Source organism: Conger conger, chromosome 3 (genome assembly GCF_963514075.1).
Source record: "Conger conger chromosome 3, fConCon1.1, whole genome shotgun sequence".
In the NCBI taxonomy this organism is placed as follows: domain Eukaryota; kingdom Metazoa; phylum Chordata; class Actinopteri; order Anguilliformes; family Congridae; genus Conger; species Conger conger.
Genome location: NC_083762.1, coordinates 66,759,017 through 66,786,781, shown reverse-complemented (window position 1 = coordinate 66,786,781; position 27,765 = coordinate 66,759,017). Strand labels below are relative to the sequence as shown.

The following is a 27,765-nucleotide window of genomic DNA, read 5'->3' as shown; positions in this document are numbered from 1 at the left end:
AATGATTGTTTTTTATGTTTTGGACACTGTGATTCATTGGTTTTGTTATAAAAAGGTTCAAAAGGGAGGAACATTGACTTATTTACATAACCTGGGTTTGAACCAATGGCTAGAATGAAACAGCAAGAATGAATTTGCAAGGACGGGGTTTTGTCTCTTAGAACACAGCATGCTCATTTACTGCAGCATAGTAAAGAAGACTTCTTCCGACTGACCCATATGAAACACTTCCAGCAGCAAACTGGTTTTCCTGGATGATCTTCCAAGAGCCCTCTTTTAGGCAGAAGGCAGCTGTGAAAAATATCCAGTGTGTGTGTGTGTGTGTGTGTGTGTGTGTGTGTGTGTGTGTGTGTGCAGGAGAGAGAGGGAAAAAATGAGAGAGTGAGAGAACGAGATAGAGAGACAGTTCACACAGCAAGGGCAGGAAATCCCCAGTGTAGACTTTAATCCCATACTCACTCTGTCACAGCTTCCTGTTGAGAGACAGAACGATGTACATAATAGGCATAAAAATACTGATTTTAAAAGTATAGTCTCATAAGAAGTGAAACATTTTTATATTTTGCTTCAGCGACGTCACAAATAGCATAATGCTCCACTTGATAAAAGTCCTACATCATCTGATAGTCATTCCAGCCTGCAAAGTCTCAAGTAATACTTGAGTCAAGATATTTAATTGAATGACTAATAGTATATTTACTAGTATATATTTATTTTTGGCTTGTTACTTTATTACTGATCTGACTATTTGTGTAATTTTTACTGACATAATTCCAGTGACTGAGTCTTCTGTGTCTTTGTGTGGGTGTATATCTGTAAGGGGAAGGTATAATAAGTGAAAAAATGACCAGAGAAGCTAATGCATCTGTCCAAAATTGTGCAAGCATTTGCAAAGTACCAAAGCGAAAACAGTGGTATATGATTTATTATGTTATCTGTGAAGTCTGAAGTATAGCATTGTTTCTATGTTAAATTATTTGTAGAAGCCGTATAGCTGTTTGTTGAGGAAGGCTTCATTCTTGGATCGATCCCAGGCCCCTTTTCTTTCACTGAAAATATCCCGGACTTTCGCTGTTTGGGAAATCCCCTGCCCGAAACCGTAGTTGGGCAGCATTCCCCCTGCTCCTTCTCTTCTGTGAGAATCGCTTCTTGGACACACATGTAGGTGTTCCTGCAGGTGAGTTTGTTCCTTTATTTCTTGGCTGATTTCAGTGTATTTTATGTTCATGTTAATGCCTTATGTTCACATAGTAAACATTTGATTCTAGTTAACGGCTCTCTCTGCTCTCTGGCCAGTTCGATAGTGTGTCGTGTTGCTTTTGTTCAGCTGGTTTGACGACAGGAATTACCTTTGGCAACAGAATTGAGTTTCGGAAATATTCATGCTAAACCAAAAATAGATAGGAAAAAGTATTGTTTGTGAGGTTAGACCCATGAGCCATCATCTTTGGCTTATTCATTATTGTTTACAATATGTTATTTAGTGTACTATTCCATTTAAGACATACTAATGCCTGCAAAAATATTCAAAATTTAAGCCAGATGTGTTTTAAGTAAAAATGACCAATAATACTGAATTAAAATTGACCAGCATTACTAACAAAAATGTCAACATATTACTTTTTAGAAAGTGTTTGTCTCAAAATGTATAACAATGTTAATTTACAAAGGAAATTGGTTACTAATTACAACACTCGTCAACGGAAATAACTGCGATAATAACAATAATATTTTCAAAACGTATTGGTTATTTATAATACATATACTGTAAGTACTTATTATAAACTCTCATTAAAAAGGAAGATACAACATAAAAACTTACCCACATGAAAACATAAAGATAGACATGCTCCATTTTGCAAATATAAGAGATAATGCAGTTCCACAATAAGTACTACTATTACTATTACTAGTACTTCTACTACTACTACTATGAATAGTACTACTACTACTACTACTAATAATAATAATAATAATAATAAGACATGTATTTTTGTGAAGCAAATTATCTTGTTTGTAGTTCATCGTTGATTTATCTGACATTTCACAAGCCACCCACGCAGTGTATCTTTATGTTCCTTTAGTTATGTACATGCCTTCCTTGTTGGTAAGCAAAAGCCAGTTAAATGTTTCTCAGAAAAATGATCAACTACTTTGTATATGTGAAATACAATACACATGGCTGCCACATACAGTATGTGCAATATAATACATATGAGTGTGACATACATGACATGCAGTACAAAGGACGGTATACTGTAGCTCCGGGTTTCATATTTGCTTTCAGAAGTATTCTTTCTCTCAACAGCAAACCTTTGAGATCCAAACTGATTTTCAGCCGCATGCTTTATTTAAAAAAAATGTGTGTCTGTTGGTGTGTGTGTGTGTGTGCATTTGTGTGTGTATATAGTCTGGCCTATTTATAAAATGCTGACAGCATTTATATTTTTCATCCAGTTCTATTTTCACTGTTGTTGGACTTATCAGCCAGACAATGATTCACACTCTTACTTGGTTGCATGCATTTTCTGTATAATTTATTGTTCTTTCTGTTGTCAAAACACATTCAGCATAGATTTGGAATTACTGTAAGGTATCAGTATTCATGCAAAACAGAAGCAAAAATATATTCTAGTGTAAGTAACATGTGCAGGACATTGGAGAGAAGCCTTATATATTTAAGTAGTGGTATGTAAGAATACACTATCAAGCCCAGAACATTAATTTGGTCAATCCATAAAGTGCCCCAGCCACTCTTAATAGAAACATGTACAAAGAGGAACGTACTGCATATGACTCTCAACAAGGATCTATTATCATAGAATTCCAATCATCACATTGTAAAAAAAGTCCACAATTTAAAAACTCAACAGCCCTACTGCTACTTTTCAATAGACCATGGTTTAGAAATAGCAGTAATGAGAGAGGAAGTGCGACCGTTTCTCTGTGTCAAACAGGAAATAGAAAAATGAATGAGGGGATCCCCAGCATCTTTATTTGGAACCATAAGGCCTGTCACCTTGCGCCTCTCTGCGGCGCCCCCATCTGTCTGCTCCCCGTATCTCCCTGACCCTATTTGCGGCCTTTGCGCGTTGCTATTCAGACAGGAAGCACTGTTTTTTTTTTTTTGTATTTGGTATTTGCATGATGGCATTTAAAACAGTCCCCTGTTATTTCGTTATAGATGGCTCGGGGCTGTGTTGAGGGGTGAATACGGTAACTAACGTGCTGCTGATCTGTGCTGGATTACTCATATTTCACATCCACCATCATAGTCACCACACTCTCATGACCTGTGGTCCAGATGCGTTTTATAAGGGGGGAAAAAACCATTGATGAATACATACTTAAAATAAATTAACATGCCCTCAGTTTTGCATAAGATAAAACCAGTCTGTTTCTTTTGCCAATTACTTTATAGAGAAATGGCAGTAATAGTTTTACCAACAAAAACACTAGTTATTGTTTGTGACACTCTGGATCCTGTCTCTTTGTCTGTAACACCCTGTCATCTGAATTTGGGGGCAGTGAACCTGAAGAAAATGTTCAATTTGAAGAATATTTTGTTTATATTCACTAATTTCACACATTGACATATTTTAGACTGATATACTGCATAATTCAGATTTTCTATATATTATGCTCATTGTCATTTATTTCGTCAACATTTATTTTTTACTTATTGTAGTACATGCCTGATATAGATCCAGTAAATAGTATACAAGACCTGTTCCCATCTATGCTTGTAGTGTATTAAACAGTGCATCATAGAGGGTGTTGGACAGTTAATAACGTTTTTAAAATGGTGGTCCTCAACAAAAAGGTGGGACTTGAGAAAAGGGAATTATGGAGCTCTAGGCCTGTGATATTAGAGCAGTGTTTATGTCATAACTGTTATCCAAAGGGCAAGAAACTATCATGGCAGAAATATGGAGCTCACATGTCTATCACAAATGTGTGTCACAGGAGCAGCAAGAAAACGTGTAGCCTATTCATAGCGCTTCAGATTGGAGACAGACATACAATTTACATACATTAACTTTCTTTTCTTTTTTTACCCCATGACTATAAAAGTGCATATAGAATTTCAGTCCACCAATAACAAATGCAATCAATAAGTGAATGTAGTAATGGTAGTATGCCGAAAGTTTAAACTCATTTTGAAATGTATTTTTGTTTGAACAGCTGATTTCACGTCATGCCTACAATTCTAAAAACTAAATTAAAACTATAAATCAGATGTTACATACCAGCTTTAAAATGTGTCACTGCGTTCTGAAATATTATAAACATACACCAAAATATGAAATGTACTGAACTAAAATGGAAAATGTACAGAAGTGGAACATCAAGACAAAGCAAATTACCTGACTTCACCCAACATAAATAGCCCAATGATATTTTGTATAGAATTACAACTTTATACCAACTCAGTTCAGAAATTAAAGATCAATTGGTGAAAGTAGTATAATTATTAACTATTTCTATCTTTGGAGTCGATTTCCTCAAAACCTGATTTGGAGGTTTTGGACTGAACCATTTTTCTCAGTGCAAAGTCATCCTATCATCATGAAACTTCGCACACCTTTACTCCATATCCAGGAGAGTGTTTTAGCCAATTATTTTCTTGTTATAAGCGTTAGGGACGGGTACAGCACCAATACACTTTTAGATCCTGACATTTCATCATTTTTCTTCATGGAAAATTCGAATGTGTCTTATTTAGAATCTTATAGAATTATAACGATATCTTATTTGATTCAGATTATAGACTGCTACAGAAATGTTCGAATTAGTACTTTCTGCCATCTTGAATAAAGTATGCAAATTACCAAATTTTCACATTTTGTTGGAATTTATCTTTTCAAGTCCATACCTCATGATAATTTATTTCAGTGGAACATGTAAGCGAACACCAAGATGGGCCTAGGACCAAAAAAACAGAACCCTGCTGCATTTCGATTATATGTATCTATACATATAGATACGTATAGATCTACCCCCCTTCACAACACGAGCCACGGCTCTCTGGTTATCATTGTAGGCTACAGTTTCGTGGAAACGTGTTGCGTTCTGAGCATGGATTGTAGAGTGCTTCTTCCGTTTTTGGAGTATCGCTCCCATGGCTTTGTTTCCGATCAAGGTAGGCCTATAGCTCAAGCTCCAAGGCCAATTACCAAGACAAATCAGTGTTTGTGTGCGTGTTTGCTGTGAATGACTGAGCGTATTCCTTGTTAGACAATGCATTCGCAGCAGCCACCGCAGTAGGCCTAACAAAAAAGCACAGCTGCTGCTCTAGCTATAGGTAGCAATCAACCCGCCACAGGCCACATACTCTTTGTCCATATATTTTATACAAATTTGGGCAATACAACATGCACAGCATCTTTTAGATTTTTCATGTGTTGTTATAATATATTTTGTTACAGGTATAATGTATCTAACAACTGTACAAAAAACACAGTTGCACGGTTCTGTAGCAGTTATCCAGCTTTAATATTGCACACAGTTTAAAGCGCCTATTCCTTTAAGATACTCGCGCTATTGGGTGGCTCGCCTGTCAACCACAGCTGTTTGACTATCTCGAGGTGGAATTTCCCGTGTTACAACACGGAGCGACACTTCCGCAATCCCGCTTCAACATAGCTAGGGACGAACCAGACTACGGTGAACGGTACTTATCAATTATCATTACGATTCTTCTCCTTCTTATTGTTATGACTATGGTTCATATTCAGCGTCATTTTGTGTGACATAAGAATATATGACACACAATGTGTGACTGGATAACGAGATAGCTAGGATTTATATCTGGTGACTTCGCTTGTTGCCTAGCTATATGTGATGTGATGCTAGCTACATTGCTATTTACCGAACGCTAGCTGACGTTATCTGGCCGTAGGTTCATCGATACTATTCGGCAAGTAAGTAAGACATAGCTAATGTAACCATTCCCTCGATACACACTCCAAAATGGAATGCTTTGTTGCTAGCTAGCCAACTCTGTTTACCTATCAGAGCTACGTTTGCAAGCTACCAATACAGTGCTAAGTGGCTGTAGCATGAGCAAATAGCTTGAATGAATGTTAGCTTGCTTTTTGGCGTGTATTGTATTTGCAGATTTCACACCAGTTAGCTACCTATATTGCTATCGCCGAATATACAACGTTGTCAAGCTAGCTGGGGTTACTAGGCAGTACACACTTGGCACGTGTTTGTGTGCGTGCGCGTGCCTCGTTTCTATAAGTCATTTTCTGCAAGTTCTGATGTGTGTTTGCAGGGGGATGTTATGCTAAGATTTAATTACTTTATTGGCATGCTTTGCTTTTCATATATATGCTAACTCTGTGGCTCTGAAGCGCAGATGACATTGTTCTTAGTCTTTGGGGCCCTTTGGCTTAACATTGATTCCTTCATCACTGTGATGTTTACCACAGTGGCTATGCTTTTGAGCAGTGCATTTGGCTGCTGTAAACACTCTGGTAATCTTGTGACTGAAGGCAAACATCTTCATTCCTCTAAGATGCCCGCTGGCTTGTTTGTTCATGGCAACAATAAAAGGTTTTATGTGATGACATTTGAAAAAATCCAATTCACTATGATTACATTTATTCTTAGCATGTAAAGTACTGCCACAAATTCTGGAAACATTGCTTAAGGTAGAAGTTTAGTACTCATACAACATTTATCTCTGCCCTTTCTTCTGTTTCTTCTTCCCATTTTTGTCTGTGAAATGTACTCAAAACAGTTATTGTCTTGACCATGAGTGGAAATTATACATTATACATTACATTATAGTCATTTGAAATAATACAAGCCAGAAACAAACAAAAAAGTTGTCTTTGTTTGAATATGATAATTTTCCACAGAAAAATAAGAGACAAAGAAATACACATTCAAGCTGATTATAACATTTTCAACAGTAAGAAACAGTAGACTTCAGTTGTGTAGGTATGAACTAGGCTTAATACATATCAGACGGTGTAATTATTATTACTTTAATACATTTTTGATCTTTATTAAATTTTTTGTGTGTCAAAAACAGATTCAGTGGTAAAATATTGCATTAATTGTGAAAATCTGTTTTAAATACAGTGTTTCCATAGCTTGTGACAGTACTGTATCTATTGCATGACCTCCTAGGTCTTCGTTGCGTTGAGGGAAATTTTAGCCCCAATGTACTGTACTCAGATTAGTAAAGATTTGTTCATATTTTTTTGTGTTTGGAGTGTTTTTCCCTTGTGTCGTGATTGGCTTCCACATACTCACTGTCTGAGAGCTTTTAGGAGAAAGGGTGTCCGCACTTTAAGTGTGTTTTTAAGACCTTGCACTTCAGCCAGAAATCCTATATTTATGCTCAAATTCATCCTGTCAGTGAGTACATTCAGAATGCTCAGCAATAATTATGCACATCTCTCACCCTCACTGGTGTGTTTTGCATTTCCCATTTTGAGGAAAGTAAATAATTGTTTGTATGCAAGTGTACTTTATTCATGGAAGTGTGACATTAAAGACTTGATATAAAACAAGTTCAATTTATAGAAACTCTGCCTTGAAATTAGCTTGGAACTGAACATAACATGTATGGGGGCATACATGCGGAGGTTTATGTAGTAGTGTACGTGTGTAAATGTTGTATGTCCATGCATATGTGCGCACCTGGGATGTTTGTGTGTGTGTGTGCATAGTTTCCGTCAAAGTGCATTGGTTCTGTTTGTTTAGGCATTGAGCTGGTGTTTTATAACATAACAGAGGGTGTTGTTTGAGTCCATTTTCCTGGAACCTCAGCCTCCTCAAACTTGCAAAATGTATGTTATTCTGTGAGGAGGTTTTTCCACAGCTTTCCAGCACACGGGACAGTCGCCCTGCGGGCTGCACAGGTGTACAGGAGACTGGGCAGGTGAAGGAGATTGCAATGGTTTAGATGGGATAGCGCAGAGGTACAGGAACTAGTATCCATCTTGTTCTATGTAAAGGGGGTATGAATTCACGTTTTGCAGCAATACGCACACGCATTCAAATCACTAAGCCCGATGCTTTGGATGTGGGAAGCACTGAAAAGGGGAGCATTCAAATGCTGGTCTGGATGTAAATCCGAGAGGCTTACTCTTACTACATTGTGTGCCAGAGTGGTGAAAAAGACTACGCTGTGTACAATCCACCTGTCCCGCGACACGGTACTTCTGTGTGATGTGTCTGTTTGACTATACGCTTGTCTGTAGGTCACCGCATCGAGTGTACTGTAGGTCTGCCTGTCTGTACATCTGTATGATAGTCAGTCTTTACGAACATTAGATTGGACACAGTGCAGTGTTGGTAGGTTGTTTTCTTACGGTTTTGAGCGTTTTTCATGTTTTCGAGAAAGCGAAGAATACACTGGAGAATACACCAGTACTTGTGCTGCCTTCAACATTGCACTTCCATGCAGTTGCTATGTAAAGTGCTTAATCCTCACTCTCCTTCTTGAACCTGCTATGGCACTTAATGTTATGATGTAAATTCGTATAATCACTCCTGCTAATTCTTGTGAATCTGATAACTGTATTTGCTACATTCTCTGAATAATCTCATCATATGCACTTTTTCTAAACCTTAGTTTTATGCCATGCTCCGGTTTAATACTAACATGTAGGCTAGCTAGAACTAGTCATTTTTTACAAAGTTGGGGGACTGCAGTATCATTGAAGTTCTCACATTCCCATATAGAAGCAGTGTAGATCCTGTCCACTGCCATCCAGGTGTTATCCGCTCTTTCCATTTGTGTTGCGAGGCCCAACAGGAGTCCCTCATGTATAATTCAGGTAATTCTTTGCCGTGAGAGATTGATAGCTGTCACCTGAGTCGTTTAATTAAGTGGTGTTGCAGTGTCTTGTAGTGCAGTGTACGGGGATTAAATGACTGTGCTGTTCATTGGTGCTGATACTAGGCTACTTGCACGTAATGCTTTATCTTGTTCTCGAGGGTGCACTGTGGATTGCATTCGTATTGCACCTTTTAGAGTCTCAAAGCGCTTTGTAGTAAAGGGAGGTAACATTGCAGCCACTAGGCACCATTACCAATATAAAGCACTGGATACTTACTTTAGTAGGTTTTTACACTTGGCCAGAGGCTTTAACATAATAATTATGCTAAGCAGTATCATTTGAATTTCAGCAACTGATTTATAGCTTAAGCAATTAGACTGATTAAATGTCACTACGTTTTATTTGGTTGATTCTCCCCATCTCTTTTTTTTTTTTTTCTATTCTAAAGATTTGATATTTGCATATTTCACAGGATGTAACAATAGGAACTCATTAGGCAATTTACCACGTTAGCAAGGCGCTGGTGAAAACGAGATGGCTTAGCAGTAAGGCTATGTATTTACCAATATTGATGTAGCCTCACTGACTGCATCTGAATGAGTCATTCTCACAAACATTTGTTTGTACATGTTATTTCAAAGAGGTTTTAAAGCCGCCATTTGGATCCTCCTCATCCCTAGACTTCCGTTTGTTCTGACAATGAGGACTTCTGAAGCCATTCTGATTATTAGATAAATAATTTAGCTACCTACGCTTTTATCCAAAGCGACTTACAGTTGATTAGTCTAAGCAGGGGACAACTGCGTATGTTATTGTGGCTACACTGGGGCTTGATCCACCAACTTTCCAGGTCCCAGGCAGCCAAGCACATTAGCCATTAGGCTCCAGGCTGTACCTGCAGAATATGCTAGTAAGGTTGGCTCAGAAGTTAAATATAAATGGATAAATTAACCTTTCCTTTAAAAACAGCCAGGAGGATAGGTTTAACTCAGAAGATAATATTCTTTTCAACGGGATAATAATTTAGTTAGTGTGTAATCTTTGACTGAGAAGGTTGATTTATTCATGTTGGCTGACTTCATGTTGGTTGCCTCAGCACTTTGCTTGAGAGGAGACCTCCTCAGGAGTACCACAGAGCATTACGTTTCAAAGTCAATTTGTCCCACTTAATCGGGAAAGAACAGGAGAAAAGTCATCCCTCCGTTTCCTACAGGCGCCGCAGGGCTTCAGTACGCCGGCGAGCTGATGGGAAGACCGGAGCTCTGTTGTGTTAGGACGTCCGTGATGTGGCACAGGGGTGGCCGTCGTCACCCGTAGCCGCGAGAGGGCACATCTTGTGGCGGCGCGTTCGCGAATGAACGCGTGTCAGCCGGAGGGGTGACGCTTCATAGACCCCCCCCCCATCAGAAAGACGGAGCCGCTCCTGAATATAGCTCAGCGTATCTCTCATCGCGCTTTCAGTATGAGTGCACAGAAATGAGGCTGTTCCCCTGCTTGACAACATTTCCTCTTCCACAATGTCACAATCTCCAGTTTGTAATTATAGATACAAGAGCATTGAGCAATCCAGGACATTCTTCTGTGTCACACACATGTACGTCATCACCGCTGGGTCAAAGTATTCCAAAGCAAATCGTCAGACCGTAACCATAAAAACAAAAGTCCTTTCTGTGGAAACAGTGACATCTGCTGGAACCTGTTCGCACTTGCAGGTTTCAGTGCAATCCGATAAGTGGACCTGCAGTGCCGTGTAAAAGCATTTGCCCCTGATTCCTGATTTCCTCAATTATTGCATATTTGTAACACTGATTTGTTGTAGATCTTTATATGGGTGTTTGATCACCTTTTTCATTAAATAAGTGAAATGATGATTTCAAAAATGTGTTTTGCGTTCAAACACAATACTGTCTCATATTACATTTTGTTTAATGACTTGGAAACCATTTTGTGTGACAAATATTCAATAACAGAAGATATCTGAAATACAGCACTGAACTGAAAAACCTGAACTGATCCTAGGTCAGGAGTCTATGCTTGATTTGAGTCTTCATAAAAGCAAATTTTTCTCCAGACTGTGTTCTGGTGTTATATGATCTGGTTGCCTAACCCCTCGTTTAATTGGAAAAGTTTTAATATTTTAATTCTAGAAACGCCCATGCATGGAAATAACCAATGCCCACTTTCCACAGCATCTGTCTTGGTAATGATAAAACATACTATTATTGAACGTGTATTGTTTTTTTTGTTATTACTCAGCCAGGTTATTTCCTGCGTCATAACACACTCTTGTATGATGAACACCTTGTCTTTGATATAACGTAACATGGCTTTCGTATGTATTTTTTATTTTGGTCAGGAAAAAATATTGTTGCTGTGTGACAGTATGCAAAAGCACAAGACTGAAGTTTAGGTTGTTTCCTTTTACAATCCCGCAGTTCATATGAATGAAATTGAGAGTGTGGAAATGACCCAGAAGCCCCTTGGCCCAGTGGAGCACACAGGGAAGGGAAAGTGAAGGTGATTGAAGATGAGTAAGATGAAAACCATACCAGCCATTAGAAATGTTTTTCCCCTAGTTCTCTGAAGCCCTGATTATGACTTTTGAGTCCTCCAATCTATTGGTATCTGACTTCTGAAAGCACAGATTACCTCACCAAGGAGTGGTAATGAAACTAAAAGTTGTAGCTCGTCCAGTCCAATGTGCAGTGGAGGGTACCATGTATCAGTGAGCGTTCCCATGTGAAAGGCTATTATTGTCGGGTTGTGTTCAATGTCTATATTCACGTAAACTTTGGAACCCAGACTCAGGGCACAGGATCGAGTCTTGGACAGGGAGACTTTGGGCGTCTGACAAGGGGTGTGCCGATCTGGTTTGCTTTTGGTTTCATTTACTTTAAAATGAGAGTTATCAACATGCCAACTGACCGTTGCGTTTGCTGAGGCCAGCTCAGTGCGCACTTCACAGCGACTTGGGACAGGACTCAGCCTCAGGTAAAGCAGGGACCTCTCGCACACACTGGGTACCCTTTCTGTTTTCATTGTTGTGTGAAACGGTCACGGTATAATTTGTGGTAGCTTCAGGAAAGGTCTCCGTTACCTTTGTGTGAACTGTTCAGCTCTGCTGGCTAAGCAGAGCAGGGCTTTCACATTTGCCTGTGTGGTGTTTGAATGTCATTCCTCGCTGGAATATGTGCTGTAGGTCAGTTGTTCCAGAGCTGATCTGTTCTCTTGAGTCCTGCTGTTCATTTTATCTGATATGAAGACTGGTGCAGATACCTAAGAAAGTTCTGTGAAACGTAGCTATGACTGGAATCAAGCTGTTTGAGCTTATGACAAGGGGAAAAAAAAAATCTGTTAAGTTAGGTTAAAATAGACTTGAGCTTCCTTTTGAAATTGACTAATGTCTGATGGGTTAAAGAATTTGACCCAGTTTTGTTCCAGCTCACTTTCCTTCTCTGTTTCCAAATACAGCTGAAAACCCTGGAGCTTCAGATGGCTCCTCCACCAGCTGTCAGCTAGGAAAGATTCGGATGCATAAAGTCTGTGATTTTGCATAGAGAACACAGCATAATACAGGCACTCCTGTGCATTCTTAGTGGAACGGTTTTAGCTACATCTATAGCCAGGGGTCTTCTCTCAACAATTCACTTGTTTTCAAGCAGGCAGGGTGAGGTGATACTGTATAATCAACCGCTTGATAAATTCGGCGCTAAGAGACTACAAAGACCAGCAGACCCTGCTGCTCTCTTGGACCCTGCTCCTCTCTTGTCTGTTATTATTATGTGACTTGCCACTTCCACGGTAGTGTGGAAAGGGTTTCCCAGGTAATGTCGTCATTCAGCAGTCAGTGAGAAGCGTTCTTCATCTGCTTTCAGACGAGGTGATTGAACTGCACAAAACCCGAGTTATATCAGACTTTCCACCGTAGTGGAATTTTTGTTGAGGCCGGTGTGCAGGCTGCAGGCAGAGTGGGAGCTTGTTCAGCCAGCCAGCAAAACCGCAGATTCCATATACCCACCAGATACGCGCCTCTGAAGCCTCACTACTGGGTGCACCTTCTGTTATTGTACAGAACGAGGAGGTTGCGTACTGTAATGTTTCAGTGGAAATTCCTTGAGTATCTGGTGGGGTTGCAGAGCTTGCGCGACTCTTGTTTTTGTAGCAGAGCTGTCTGCGGCTGTCTGCACATTTGCTGCAGTTCACCTGCTGCTCTTTTTCCTGTGTGAGCACCCTGACACACTGAGGATATGATCTGTGTGCTAATTTGCTGAATTGATAATGATGGTATGTGTGTGTGTGTGTGTGTGTGTGTGTTCTTCCTCAGTGCTGGGTGAGTTGCGGCATGTTTGATGACGATGATGACAATGATGAAGACATGTGTGTGGTTTCCCTCTGTGCAGGGTGTGATGGGGAGCGTTTGATGATGATGATGATGATGATGGTGTGTGTGTGTGGTTTCCCTCTGTGCAGGGTGTGATATGAAGCGTTTGATGATGATGATGATGATGATGATGTGTGTATGTGCTCTTCCTCAGTGCAAGGTGTGATAGGGAGCATTTTATGATTATGATGATGATGATGATGTGTGTATGTGCTCTTCCTCTGTGTAGGGTGTGATAGGGAACGTTTGATGATGATGTGTGTATGTGCTTTTTCTCAGTGCAAGGTGTGATGCAGAGTGTGTGAAGTCGTCCTGATGGAAGGAAAAGGACCGTTCAGGATCTACGATCCGGGTGGGAGTGAGCCCAGTGGCACCTCCTACAGGCAGCTGGTGGAAGAGAACGGCGTTCTGAGGGAGAGGATGAAGGGACTGAAGAGCTTAGGTACAGCACTGCATAACTCATGCTGTGCATGCATGCCTACTGTCTGAGCCAGGACAGAATACACCATATACTGTGTGATTCCCAGCCAGAGGTGGAAAGTCCAGGGGTCAGAGAGTAAGCCCTTCCACCCATTACCTCTAATTAACACCCGTTAACACTGATTAGTTGTACTTCCTGGCTGAGGAATTGCGCATGCTAATTTGCAAATCCAGGTGATGGAAATACTGGGGAGGACTTGTACTTTCTGAACCTGGATTTTCCACCTCTGATTCCAGCATGCACACATTTGTCCTCTACATCACACATACATTGTGTGATGTACTACATCTCACGAGCGCATACCTTTCAGGAGAAGTACCTGACCGTTTACTGTGGAATGCATTGAAGAGGAAGGAATGTGCCCTAGTCCGGTTTCTCGCGGGATTGTAGTGGCTCGTCAGGGAGCGTGTAGCGGGTTTGACGAGTGCGTGTTTGTCGAGAGCGGGACCGATCTCTTCCTGTTGTGTAATTCCTGACTTGGATTTCAGTTCTGATGAGCTCATTGATTAACTTAAATCATTCTAAAGCTAGGACCTAAACCTCTGAATGATCTTAAAGCTGTGTATAGCACTTGGCTTGGCGTATTATGGGTTTTCTTTTGACTGACGTTCTTGTCTATTATTAAATGCGTTGGTGTTTTTAAATCTAGAAAGTCATACAAAGTGCAGGTGCCCTGGGAACGCACTGATCTGTGGGTTTTTCTCCCTGAGTTTTGAGAAGGAGCTTTGATTGGTACTGTGTTGTGGTGGGAGAGCTATGATTGGTCCTGTTGTGCGGTAGTGAGCAGTGATTGGTCCGTTTTATTGTGAGACAGAACCGTGCTTGGTGTGTTTTGTACGAGGGAGAGCTCTTACTGGTGGGTCTTCGTGCGAGGGAGAGCTCTGATTGGTGGGTCTTCGTGCGAGGGAGAGCTCTGATTGGTGTGTTTTGTACGAGGGAGAGCTCTGATTGGTGGGTTTTGTGAGGTGCAGCCCTGACTGGTCATCCCTGTGTCCTGCAGGCCACCTCCTGGAGGAGTCGCAGCAGGAGGCGTCGAAACTGCGGCAGAGGGTGGAGGAGCTGGTGAGGGACAACGAGACCCTGCGGTCCTCCACCTCTTCCTCCGTGTCCAGCCTGTGTGTGGCTCCCCCCGTTCAGGTCGACCTCCAGGGTACGTCAGCCGCGTCAAACCCGCCTGACCCACACCCGTCTGCGCGAGTAATCCGATGAAGACATTCCTCTGATACCGCCTCCCAAGACAAACTTCAGGCCAGTGCGTTTATGCCGCAGTTATGTAATATGGAGCCTATCGTGTATGACGGCATGTAAGGAGCAAGCCTGATTAAACACAGGCATCGTTCTCGTCCTAAAGCTATCACACGTGGCGTCTAGTGTCGTTAGCTCTCTTCGTTTAGCCTGCGTTTTACAGAGCGCGGCTGATATGTTTTTATATGTATACGTTAATTATTCCAAATCCTCACCTGTGAATAATGCAGGCTTAGCAAGGCCACAGAATAATGTGGAGAAACTTGCTGTAGAGTAGCAGGACTGCATAACTGTGACGAAGGAGAGAGACAAAACACGTGTAGCAATCCATAGGCTACATATGCTTTGATCTGTTGCCGTGCCAATTTTCTATTTAAAGATCAGAAAAGATTTCCGAATGCATTTCTTTCTGGTGAACACTCAAGTAATTACTTGAGTAAACGGACCAACCCATAGTTACTATGGAAAGAGATTTGTTGTTGAGCAGTAAGACTGTGGTACTGCGTAGAGACACTTTCTGTAAAGCAGTGGGACTGCTGCTATGGATAGAAACTTGTTGTAGAGCGGTAGTATTGTATGACCTTGGATAGAGACTTGCAGTAGATTGGTAGGGTTGTTGACTGCGGAGGGACTTGCTGTAGCTATGAGCGTGACTGTTTGGTGAGATCACTGCTGTGTGTGGATGACTGTTCTGACTCCTGCAGCCCAGGTCAAGACACACGGACCCTCTGCCGTCGAGCCCACCCAGCCATCCAACTGCCCCACAGTACACTCAGTCCAGCCAGAGTCCACCGTGAGTGTGTCTGACCTCCTGCTGTTTTTATACATCCAATTCTTATCTGTATTCTATTATTGATAAACTTGTTTTAATGAGCTTTATCTTAGTTATACCGGAAGACATCTACTGTATGTATGTAATGGAATTGTGTGTAATACATGGAGGTAAAAACTTTTTATTTTATTTTATTTAAAACTAGTTCTCGGTTAGACATACAAGGTCAGAAAAGGTGCTATACAAAGCTGGAAGCAAATAATAAGACAACAGTAACAAACCAGACCTTCAGTGACTACAGGTCAGGTTATGGGTCAATGCTTTATGGTTCTGTCTCAAAGGCCTAAAATAGCCTTGCGGCTCCTGTGTGCTTACAGGAAGGATCGTCGGAATTTGAAGTGGTGAACATGGATGAAAAGGGGGCGTCCGGTGATGACAAATCGGTAAGCGGCCTCCTCCCCGCCCGCCCGTTCACACCACTTCATACTGCTTCTGTTCCGTTGACACCCCCCCCCCCCGTCTGTAACTCCGTTCTGTCAACACTCTTCACTGTGTAGAAACCCCCCCCCCTTCCAACACCTACCTTATGTGCCGCGGTTTCCGTAAGACAAAAACCATAATGTCGTGAAAACGCAGTAATGCTCAATCTACCATGAGTCTTTGGTTGGCTGCTCAGTGTTGGAGGAACTGTGTCAGAGGAAGTAGGCTTGCGGAACAGATGAGAATGACATCATGCAGGCCGTGTGAAACTCAGCTGTTCGTTTTGGCTGCCTCAAGCCAATTCGGTGTACTACAGGAAATGAGCCAGAATCCGAAAAGCACGAGGATCTTTCTTGTGCATGTCGCCAAGAGGAATGCAGGATTCCAGAAAGCAACAGAGCTTTGGCACTTGGTGTTTCCCTGAGGATACAATTTCTGATTGGCTGTCAATATGGTGTTCATTTTGAGCTTGCTATAGACAAAATAGTTCTTCCTCCTTTCAACTCGATATAGTGTGTAAACATTTATTTGCAACATGGTACAAAGAGAGAACAGTAAAAGACTTATGTCGGTTGACAACGAGTGTTTACTCTATAAAATGAAAATGAGTCGTACATACAGGATGAGTCCCATTCATACAGCATTGTATGTAAAAATGCAAAGACATTCTAAAACAAGTAACGTTCATAAATGTGGTCACGATTAAATGCCTTATTTGTTTTAAAGAAGTAATGTGAATTGAGAGTTTAGTTTAGTTTGTAGTATTTGAGTTGCTAATTTCAGTTTGGTTCTCCCATGCTAACCCGCTTGTGTAGAAGCCTATGGTGGAATTGGCTGACTCAGGATGGCTGTATCGGGGCGGGGGGAGGTGCATTAGACGCTGTGGGGGGGGGGGGACCATGAGTACGGTCGAACGGAATAGGGTTTCGGTTTCTCTCACAGCCAGCCTCTGGTCAGCAGCCGCCGCGCGTCACAGAGGAGCGTGTGAACGTCTGTTGGGTGACTCAGCAGAGAACCAGGGCAACCACCCCCGCACTCTGTGAGAAAAATGGTACAGACCCGTCACCTGTCCCTTCATTGGCTCGCAGGGAATGCGTCTTTGGGAAAACCAGTATGAGTTGCACCACTCCTCCCAGCATGTAAACACATAACCAAAGGCCAAATTATTTTATGAGTCAGCACTGGGAAATCTTATCCAATCAGGGTGCAGCACTGAGACTTGAATTACCACAGCTGACACAGACCAAGATCACTCGGATCTGTGCCGTGGTTGATTGAAGCAAGACTTTTTTTTCACCTCCAAACTTTGGATTACATGAAACAGTGTGGCTGTTTAAACGGTGTCCCGGTTTTGATGCTGGTCTTTGTTCGAACGGCGCGGCGTGGGTATTTCACACTTTCACCTTCTATGTTTCGTTCCACCTCCTCTGCTTTATGACACATTTTGGGGGACAATGGATAGCACTATATGCAGGCCTGGCAGTTATGCGACGGGGTCATGTGACACGGGGGCCCTTGTCTGTCCGCAGGGCGAGACGCAGTTGCCCAGGGAAACGCTAGGGCTGGCCAGCCAGCTGCAGAGACTGGAGAGCTCCTTCAGCCTGTTCTCTGAGGAGTCCAACCCCAACCAGCTGCTGGCACACCTGGGCCGCATGGCCGTGGAGTTCAACCGCCTCTCCTCCAAAGTGCAGAAGAACGAGCAGCGCACCTCCCTCCTGCAGGTGAGACGTCCGTACCTCCCGCTCCCGTCGTCCAGGGCTCGTGACTCCCGCAAGAATCCTCCAGCGTTGAAGATCTTCATTAAATGTTCTCTGTCGAGATCATGATTTCGCATTTGAGTCGTATGGGGTCAAGGCTGAGGCAGATTAACATGAGATTCAGTTCACTGGCATACCGCACGGCAAAACAAGCCTGTCTGCCCAGTTTCAAACTTGTTTGAAAGAAACCGCCCTCTCAGAACTTAGGCCGAGATGATGACTGATGTGGTTAATCATTTGTGACTTAAGCAAGTGCGTTTCACAAGGCTGGAGCTGTGCTGAACCCAGAAAATGCAAGTCTGTTGTGGACAGGAGTAATAAACCTTTGCACAGTAATAATTGTGAACTTAAATCACCCAATTATATTGTGCTGGTTGGCTTTTGGTCTCATTCCCAGCGGGGGGGGGGGGGGGGGATAACATGGAAGAAAACCTCAGCAGATTTCCGGGCGTTGAGATGAGCAGGGAAAACCCTGGAACACGATATGTGTGTGTGTGTGTGTGTGTGTGTGTGTGTGTGTGAGAGAGAGAGTGTGTGTGTGTGTACATGCGCATGTATAAATACTCGTGTGTGTGTGTGTTACAGACTCTGTGTGAGCAGCTTCGCCAGGAGAACAGCGAGCTCCGTAAGAAGATGGAGGAGGACCTGCAGCACAGAAACCAGGACCTGGAGCTGCTCAGGTGAGCTGGAATGGCCCCTGGCTGGCACCCGATGTTTGCACAACATTGCCGCAGCATTGTGCAGCGGGAGGTTATCTGTTGACCAAGCAAAGGACATATTTGCATAGTGTCGTAGGCAGGAAGTGACTCCTCAGGAGGCCCTCGTTGGCCACTGGGCGGAGTGGGGTCTGAGGATATGGACAGGATGCTGTCAGAGGGAAGTTCTCCTGTTGGCTCATCAGGGTCTTTCCACTCCTGCCCTGATGTTGCCGCTGGCTGAAAGGGGGCTGAGGGCGTTTCCCATGGTGCTCTTCTTCACTTTTGCTCTCCCCGTCAGGCAGGAGAACCTGAAGCTGAGGAAGCTGGTCACCGGCAGCGAGGAGCCCACGGGAAGCCAATCGCAGGAGGCAGTCAGGGAAGACGTGGTGAAACTGGAACCCCTCGGAGCCAAGATGGAGGCGGCCATGACTCAGCAGGTGAGCCAGTCTGCCTGCGAGACCCCATTGCGTTTCTCATATCCTCAACATGGGATGGCTGTTCATTTTAGTCACACTAGCCCTATGGTTGGAAATGCTGCTTACTCATTCCTGTGATGTGGAAACTGATATGACTAGTCCTGTTTTTGCTGACCCTACTCCAGAGTTCACATAGTACAGATAGGAGGACATGACCAATCAATCAATTTTTCCATATTGCTTGCCCAGGGTTCCATTGATTTTAAAGATTTTCAGGCATTGCCTGATATGTCCTACCATATGTGTTAAGGCATTTTTAAATGTATTATATTAGCATATTCACAGTTGTGGCGTGGTAATACCTGGAATACTGCATTCCAGGTGGTTAGGATGGTACTTTAACTCTTAACTGAACTTCAGAGCTCACCATGTTCCAGGGGATTTGGATGCTACTCTAGCTGTTAACTCCGTTCTGCCATAGCCCCCTCATAGTGTATGCGGCTTGGCTGGATGAGGGCTGGGGGTTATTTTCAGTGATAGTGCTGTAATGTGGCCTGGCAGTATGATTTTCATGTGCCTGTACCAGGTGTAACCATAGACTCTCGCAAAGGTATAGACAAATATGGACCCCATATGGGGTCATATGGTCTGGGCTGGGTCCGGGACATTCACTAAGTGTGTGAGAAACCACCCCCACAGTGACTTGGCTTTGCATTGCAAGATATTGTCTAAATGACACAAGAACTGTGTCATCGGCACATAGGGAGACATTACACAAAGGAAAAAAAACTTCTATTGCGACGTGCTTCACGTCCTTCTGGGGAAAAATGATTGAATTTGTGTATTGATCGTATTGGTACCACTGACTTGCATTGAAACTGGTGGTTGAAACACTTATACTGGAGTTTCCCAACAAGAACAGGAAGTGAGCTTTGAAATCGAAGCCCGTTTTTGGGCGTTTCGGTGTTTAGCGGGTTTCTTTGGTACCTCCAGGTCACTCTGTTCCCTGCTGTGTCTCCGGGCTCAGTCTGGGACAGGGGAGACGCTGGTAGGCATTCCGCCCTATCCAGGTGTGCTCGGCAGTCCTTTAGAGTAAATCCGCAGTGTTGTTTTGCGTTCATGCAGAGCACCAAAGGTGCAGAGAAAGCAGCGTCGAAGCCCTGCGACCCGGAAATGCTGGAAAAGAAGAGCAAGCCATGTGACCCAGAATCGTACGAGAAAAAGATCAAACTCCTGGAGAAGCAGAGGAAGGATGTGAGTCTCTTCTGTCACTTCAGAGAGATCGTGTGAGAGTGTGAGAGTGTGTGTGAGTGCGCGTGAGATATACCAGATTAATATTTACCAATTTACCAAGGGCGACATGGCTCAGGCAGTAAGAGCAGTCGTCTGGCAGTCGGAGGGTTGCCGGTTCGATCCCCCGCCCAGGCTGTGTCGAAGTGTCCCTGAGCAAGACACCTAACCCCCAAATGCTCCTGACGAGCTGGTTGGTGCCTTGCATGGCAGCCAATCGCCGTCGGCGTGTGAGTGTGTGTATGAATGGGTGAATGAGAAGCATCAATTGTACAGCGCTTTGGATAAAGGCGCTATATAAATGCCAACCATTTACCATTTACCATATTTGGAGTGCAGTAACGATCATTTCTGGCTTCCTTCTCTGGTCCTGACCATACCTGCAGTAATACTATCTCTCCTGTTGGTGGTGACCCAGGTGCTGGAAGTGAACAAGCAGTGGGACATACAGTGGAACTCCATGAAGCAGCAGTTTGAACAGAAGGTAAGCCGACACATACATGTGCGCACACACACACACACACACACACACACACACACACACACATACTCACACACACGCACAGTGAGGTGCTCAGTATCTGACGTGTCATCCCCCAGATCACAGACCTCAGGCAGCGGCTGGCGGACTCTCAGAAGGCCGTGGGGGAGCTGGAGGCAGAGCGGGAGCAGAGACAGCGGGATTACGATAAGAAGCTTCTGCTGGCAAAGTCCAAGATCGAGAACCTACAGGTGAGATATTCTCTTTCCCCACCTCTTCCTCACCTCTTTCAGTTTTTACCACCTCATGGGGTCTCGTTTCCATATGGGTGCCAGTTCGTCATGCGTAAATGACTTGACTGGTTGATAAGAGCTCTGTACTTCCCCGCTAGCATGCTTTCTCTTTCGCTGTGATGCACTTTACACTCAGTGACCCATATTCATTATGTTTATGGAGGAATGACTGTGTGTGTGTTTCAGACTGAGAAGGGGGTCTTTAGTACAGAGAGAGTGTGTGAGACTGATGTGTGTGTCTGTATGAGAGTGATGAGTGTCTGTGTGTGTCTGTGTGCATCTGTGTGTGTGTTTCAGGCAGAGAAGGAGGTCTTTAGTACATAGTGTTTGTGAGACTGATGAGTGTGTATGAGTGTGTATATATGTGTGTGTGCGTGTTTCAGGCGGAGAAGGAGGTCTTAAGTACAGAGACTGGGGAGCAGAGGCAGAAGGTTCGTTACCTGCAGGAGCAGCTGCTGCCGCTCAGTAAACAGCGTGAATATCAAGAGAAGGAGATCCAGCGCCTCAATCGCGTAAGAGCTCTGCCCCCTGCGTGTGTGTATGTGTGTGTGTGTGTGTGCGTGTGCGTGTGTGTGTGTGCGGTGCGTGTGTGCGGTGCGTTAGTTTTATGCATACGTATGTGCGTGTCTGGGCAGGCCCTGGAAGAAGCCCTGAACCTGCACCCCCCGTCGTCGGCTCAGCAACCTCAGTTTGGGAACCATGGAGACGGGTCGGGAGGCAGCCGGCGTCAGGAGCTTCTGACCCAGATCGCCGTGCTGAAGGAGCAGGTAAGCCCGCCCACGATAATTTTCATTTTTATTTTTTTTAAGCGCAGTAACCACTATCTCCGGCATGCGGTGTCTTTTTTTTAATGTAATCATACCTGATGCGGTATCACACCTCCAATTTTCTGTGCCAAAGTGAAATGCTTCCAGGGGTTAATAACATCAGTCGTCTCTCTTCAATGTTGATATGACAGCAACAGGGCCATGCTGTTTCCATGTGGTAGACTCACTTCCCGGGAGCGCGTGCAAGCATTTAAAGGATACGATTGACCGTCGGTGTGTCAGGGAGTGATCTCACTTTCTCGCCCCTCAGGTGAAGATCTTCGAGGAGGACTTCCAGAAGGAGAGGAGCGACAGGGAGAGGATGAATGAGGAGAAGGAGGATCTGCGGAGACAGGTGGACAGGCTTCAGGGCCAGATGACCAATCTCACCAATCAGGTTGGGGACTATTTTGCTGTACTGTTTCAGCAGAGAGCTTCGACCATAAACATGGGCCTGCTGAAAGCCTATTTGGGCTAGGCCAGGGTCTCCAAACCCTGGTTCTGGAGGGCCCAGGGAGTGCTGTTGTTGTTTTTTTGGGGGGTTATGTTACCCAAAAATCAACAACCTGCAGTGCAGTCCATAAGTATTTGGACAGTGGTACAATTTCTGTTCTTTTGGATCTGTACTCCAGCACATAGGATCTCCATATGGGGTGATCGATCTTGGAATTACATCCTGGTTCTGAAGGGCCTTGGCATTTGTTATTGCCGTTTGTCAAGATGAGGACCAGAGTTGTAACAATGAAAGTTAAGGAAGCCATTATGAGGCTGAGAAATAATAAACAGTCAGAGACATGGGCAAAACAATAGGCTTATTGAAATGAACTGTTTTGAACATCATTAGGAATAAAATGATTTATTAGAAAAGGTTTTATTAAACTTAATCAAATACAGAAGGAGATAGGATGCTTCTGTACAAGTCAGAATTCTTTCTCATGCTGCTACTAGCAGTTACAGTACTGTGCAAAAGTCTTAGGCACCTCTATAGCATTCTGTACGGAAAAGATTCTTTAAAAAATAATTCAACGAAAGGTTTAGGACGTTGGATAAACGTACTATACATTTTAGTAATTTGGCAGAATAGTTAAAAACTGAATCAAATCAATATTTTTTGAGACCACCCTTCGGCATTAAAACTGCATCACTTCTCTGAGATAGCCAACGCTGTCCTGTTGTTCCAAACATGTTGGAGAACTTGCCACAGTCCTTCTGCAGACTTTGGTTGGCTCCTTGCTTCTGATCTCAGACAGCCTTGATCAAGTTTTTATGTAAAAAGTAGTCAATTGCTTACAGTAATATTTAACTTTTTTAAATTAAATACAAAAATGTCTCTGTAAAATTAAATCTTTTGGAAAATGAATATTTGGAAATCTCCAATTAGTTATTTTATACTAACAGACACAAGAAAATAAACATATATATATATATATATATATATATATATATATATATATATATATATATATAATAAAGTCTAGTGTGCCTAAGACATACACCCCGCCCACAGTTAATTTTTGCCTCCACACTTTGCTCTTGCCATCACTCTGATATACAAGTCAGGCTTTGTCTTATTTGTCTACAATACCTTTTTTCCAGAACTTTCTAAGCTCTTTTAGGTACTACTTAGCAAACTGTAACCCAGCCATCCTGATTTTGCACCTAACTAGTAGTTTGCAACTTGCAGTGTAGCCTCTGTAGATCTGATTCCAAAGGCAATCAAACGCCTATCAAGACTATCTGAAGCTTTCCTATACTTGCTCCAACGAAGCGATTGAATACACCTGCCTAATCAGAAACAGCTGAGAAGCCAACTGTCCAATCACTTTTGGTCCCCTAAAATGGGGGATCTGTATAAAAAGAGATGCAGGGATCACCCGATATGGATGTGATTACTCTCGAATTAAAGTTGACAGTCTGCACTTTAACCTCGTGTTCTTTGGTTGCATTTCAATTCCAGTGTGCTGGAGTACAGAGCCAAAAGAACAAAAACTGTTGCACTTTCCAAATACTTAAGGACTTAGGACCATGTGGCGCTGTAGGACCAGGGCTGGGCACCCAAGAAGACCCTGAGGCTTTTTAAGACCAGGGCTAGGGATCCTAGCAGGCTCTGTATTAGCTCCTGTCAAGGCTCCCTTTGACGCTGCATGTTTAATTCTGTTGTGTAGCTTCTGTGAAATTTCTATAGGATGGGCTTTCTAACTGCTATTTCCCCTGGGTGGCTGGTTCTGTGTGTTTGCTCGCGTGTGCGTGTGTGTGTATGCTGGTGTGTGGGTGCGTGCGTCTTTGTGCATGTGCTTGTGTGTGTGCGCGCGCACGTGTGCGTTTCTGGTCTTCAGCTGCATCAGACACAGAGTGAGTGTCAGAGAGAGCGTGCAGAGAGGTGTAAGCTGGAGAGACTGCACATGCACCTCAAACAGGTACCTGCACCCCAGTGAGCCTGTACCCCCCTGCCTCCCCCCCCCCACAATGCTTTGCCTCTGAAGCACTTCCCGACTGCTCCACCACTTACCCCCTCCCCATACCTGCCCTCTGTCTCTTCATCTCCTGTCTCTTCATCTCATTTAAGCTCTCATTAAAGCTCTAAATGCCTTGCATGTTCTGCAATTACCGTGTAAGGGGTTTTTGTACTTACCAAAGTCGTATCTTGCTGACCAGTGCCCCCTTGTGGCACCTTAATTGAATGCTCCACACAGACTGTTCCTGTGCTGCCTCATTCTCCTCTGTGTGAACCTCTGTGTAATGGAGGGTTAGGTCTCTGTCTGTTTATGTCCATCTGTCTGTTTATGTCCATCTGTCTGTGCTCATGGTGTTGTCCAATCAACCGTCAGTGATCCTGCCTGTGGGTGGAGCCGGTTACTACATGGAAAGGGGCAGATTAGGATATTTTGTTCTGTTCAGGTTAGATCAGTCCAGCCTGTTGATACGTTTACATTCAAGCGTTTGGCAGATGTTCTTATCTGGAGTGTTTTAAATCATTATTTTTTATTTTTTATTTAACATGAAATCTATGTTTAAAGTTGGTTGGAAAGTTAAAAATGGATGAAAAATAAGTTATAATTTAACAAAGCAATTTGGTTAACACCTTGCATAATGGTAAGACTGCAGCGTCTCACCAGTGCGTCAAACCTCTTACAGTCTCGAGCCCATTTCCCGAACGGCAATGCACCGCTGCCCAAACCCTGAGTACACTGGAAAGGATTCCGCTGTAAAGTGTGGTGTGTTTCTTTAGGGCCCGCATGAGCGACGTACCTCAGACCCCACGTCCAGCTCTGCCAACGGGCCCCTGAGCCCCCCCTACATTGGGCACTTCGCGGCCCCCGGCCCCCCCGCCCCGTCCCAGGGCTTCGAGGCCTGGCCCGCCCACTGCCCCCCGAGGATGCCCAACATCGGCCCCACCCACGGGCGGGACTTCCAGCCCCATCACCCAGTAAGCCCCGTTCCCCTCCATGCCCTGCCCGCCCCCCACCCTGCCTCCATTTTACAGATGACATGAGCCACGTGCGTTGGGCTTACTGTTGCCACGATGTACACACACTCAACTTTTTTTTTTCCGCCTATGCCATAATCTTTGCTTTCAGGGGTTCCCCTGGCAGACTTCGTTCCCTCAGCCCCGAGGCGGGAGAGCACCCCCAGAGGCCCCACGACCGCCCCCAGAGAACACAGGTAAGCCCCCTCCACCCCGCCCGACACTGCCTTGTTGTTAGGGTAGGGCTGTGATGGTGTGAACATTCCATGCCATGATTTTCCTGGCCAAAATATCAAATTCGCGTTAAAATTTACCAAAACCAAAGTATCAAAACTGTATTGCAATCATTTCACCACAGTGGCAAAATCCCAGTATTGGATAGTTTACCAGTCCTTTCTGGAACTTCCCATTTTTGATCCAAGACAGGTTCTTTGCAAATTCTTACAGTTCAGGGCAACCGTAACCATGAATGGTCTGACATTACAGCAGATCAGTGTTATGTGTCGGCAACATCTGTGTCACTCTTTAAAAAAGAAAAAAGAAAATAAGAAATAATAATAATTCTAATGTGTGCTTTTTCTCACTGGAATGGTGACGAGCAAAAAATGGTTGTAACTGATGTCTACTGAGGTCATTTATGTAGCTAGTATCTTCATGTAAACCTGTGAGATAAATACATTTGCCCGGGGGTGTAAATGCGTCTCACATTCACAGATGCCCCTGCCGCAGGGTTCGGGAAGCGGGAGCGACAGAACATGGACCCCGGGAAGCACTGAGAGCTGCAGCTCTGCACAGGGCTACACCGGGGCACTTATTGTTGGGTTGGCATAGTGAGTGAATTCATCCTGAAATAAATTTCTTACTGTATAGATATTGTATCGTAACATTGTTTATGCTAACCTTTTATAAACCTCTGTGAAATAACGTTTTGCTGATTTAAAAAAATATATTATTGTAATACAGATCATTTATAGTTGATCTCGTTGTTAGTTATTCCGTATAAAATCCTGTGTTTAAAGGATTCCAGATTTAAGTTCTATTTTTTTTTTTTCCCTGGAAGAAATGGTCAGGCTTCAGTAGAAGTGGACGGATATTCTTGTGTAATTGCACATGGTCACCCGGTTGTGTGGGCACAGTGTAACTGCATGGAAAGATTGAGCGACTGCTATTTGAATGCTCTTTGTTATATATCTGGTGTAATTGCAGAAATGGTAGCAGGAATTAGTTCTATTTTGGATTGCAGTTTGGCCAGGATTGAGGAGTGAATGCAAAGATAATCACTTGCTCATTAAATCATTCTGTTTGGCAACAGTGAGTCCACACAGTACACAGCAGTTACATTGAATACTCACAGGGATAAAAACCATCTATGTAATATAATCTGTTCCTGATTACATTTTGCAAATCTTCATATTGTATCATTGATATTGTGATGTGTTCAGTACCATAGTTAGTACAAATAAGAAAAGGTTTTGGCGATAATGTATAATTACCCAAACCACGAAGACAGGTTAAATTTAATGTATTAATGGGTTAATAAAATGAATTGGTGATCACACCTACCAAAAAACACAGTCTTGACAAAAACACAATGTGTACAAGCATTGTGTTAACGTTGTCTGAATGTTGTACACGCTATGTTTTCTTTTTTCTTTTTCTTTGTATGTTACTGTCATTGTCTCCCTCAATGTGTTCAATATAAAATATTACAAAACGATTTTACCCTGTTCTTAAATAAATTAATGATTAATGTTCTGGAAAATGAAAATTCTGGAAGTTTTGTGGAGTAGAGCCCTTGAGTGGTTGTGACTGGCTTTTTGCTAGCATGAATATTCTTTTTCTTTACCACTGGTCATGAGAGGTTTTTTTTTGTTGTAATTTACTAGTAGACCGAAGCACTCTGTGTCAGGCACATTTTTTGTACTCGAATTGCATAATAATAAATATATTGGGAATGTCATTTTTTCCAGTTTTATTGTAGTTATTTTGGTTCCTGCATGGTGTTGTGTTCTTTAGTTTTGTCTTCATTCAAAGATGCCGTGAGGGCTTCTCTTATTTGACTATACTAGTGAGCCCTTGGTGAAAAGGTTTTCCTATAGTCCAAGACAGGAGAAATGTGTTGCTCTACACAGAATAGTTTGGACAAAACCAGCATTCTCACCGACCCCGCAGATAGTTAGGCTCCCTAGTAATGAAGTCTAAATGAATGGAATGGAATCTGTTTAAAGTATGTGGAGGAGCTGGCAGAGGGAAGTTTACTCTGCTGTGAGGAGAGAGAGCGGGCTCCACTTTCCAGATGAAATGGAAGATGTTTGTGTCAGCTTTTTCTCTATTGATCCCTACCTCTTTATAACTGAGGTCTCAAACTCGGGTCCAGAATGCCTGCAGTGTGCTG

The 27,765-nt window shown here is 43.2% G+C and overlaps 1 protein-coding gene across 13 annotated transcripts; it reads left to right on the top strand.

The window, feature by feature from the left end:
* The first annotated feature begins 1,035 nt into the window (after positions 1-1,035).
* tnip1 (TNFAIP3 interacting protein 1) lies at positions 1,036-27,330 on the top strand. Of its 13 annotated transcripts, none has more exons than XM_061234788.1 (18): positions 1,036-1,177; positions 13,465-13,627; positions 14,667-14,816; positions 15,616-15,704; positions 16,061-16,126; positions 17,693-17,884; positions 18,506-18,600; positions 18,917-19,055; positions 20,160-20,288; positions 20,743-20,808; positions 20,925-21,056; positions 21,482-21,610; positions 21,734-21,865; positions 22,176-22,301; positions 24,241-24,321; positions 25,134-25,331; positions 25,483-25,567; positions 26,085-27,330. In XM_061234788.1, exons 2-18 carry the CDS (start codon positions 13,501-13,503, stop codon positions 26,144-26,146), a joined length of 1,998 nt encoding a protein of 665 aa, XP_061090772.1. In that variant the 5' UTR covers positions 1,036-1,177; positions 13,465-13,500; the 3' UTR covers positions 26,147-27,330. The 13 variants fall into 13 exon arrangements, with proteins under 13 accessions (XP_061090772.1, XP_061090771.1, XP_061090767.1 ...); XM_061234787.1 differs by having other exon boundaries at positions 20,139-20,288; positions 26,100-27,330; XM_061234783.1 differs by having other exon boundaries at positions 20,139-20,288.
* The last annotated feature ends 435 nt before the right edge of the window (positions 27,331-27,765 follow it).

What these genes read in the sequence shown, in the direction of transcription:
- tnip1 (XM_061234783.1), top strand. Translation starts at nt 13,501, where the DNA reads ATGGAAGGAAAAGGACCGTTCAGGATCTACGATCCGGGTGGGAGTGAG. An exon ending in CGTCCGGTGATGACAAATCG is followed by an intron (nt 16,127 to 17,692) that starts GTAAGCGGCCTC and finishes GTCTGTCCGCAG; the next exon opens with GGCGAGACGCAGTTGCCCAG. An exon ending in CCAAGATCGAGAACCTACAG is followed by an intron (nt 21,057 to 21,481) that starts GTGAGATATTCT and finishes TGCGTGTTTCAG; the next exon opens with GCGGAGAAGGAGGTCTTAAG.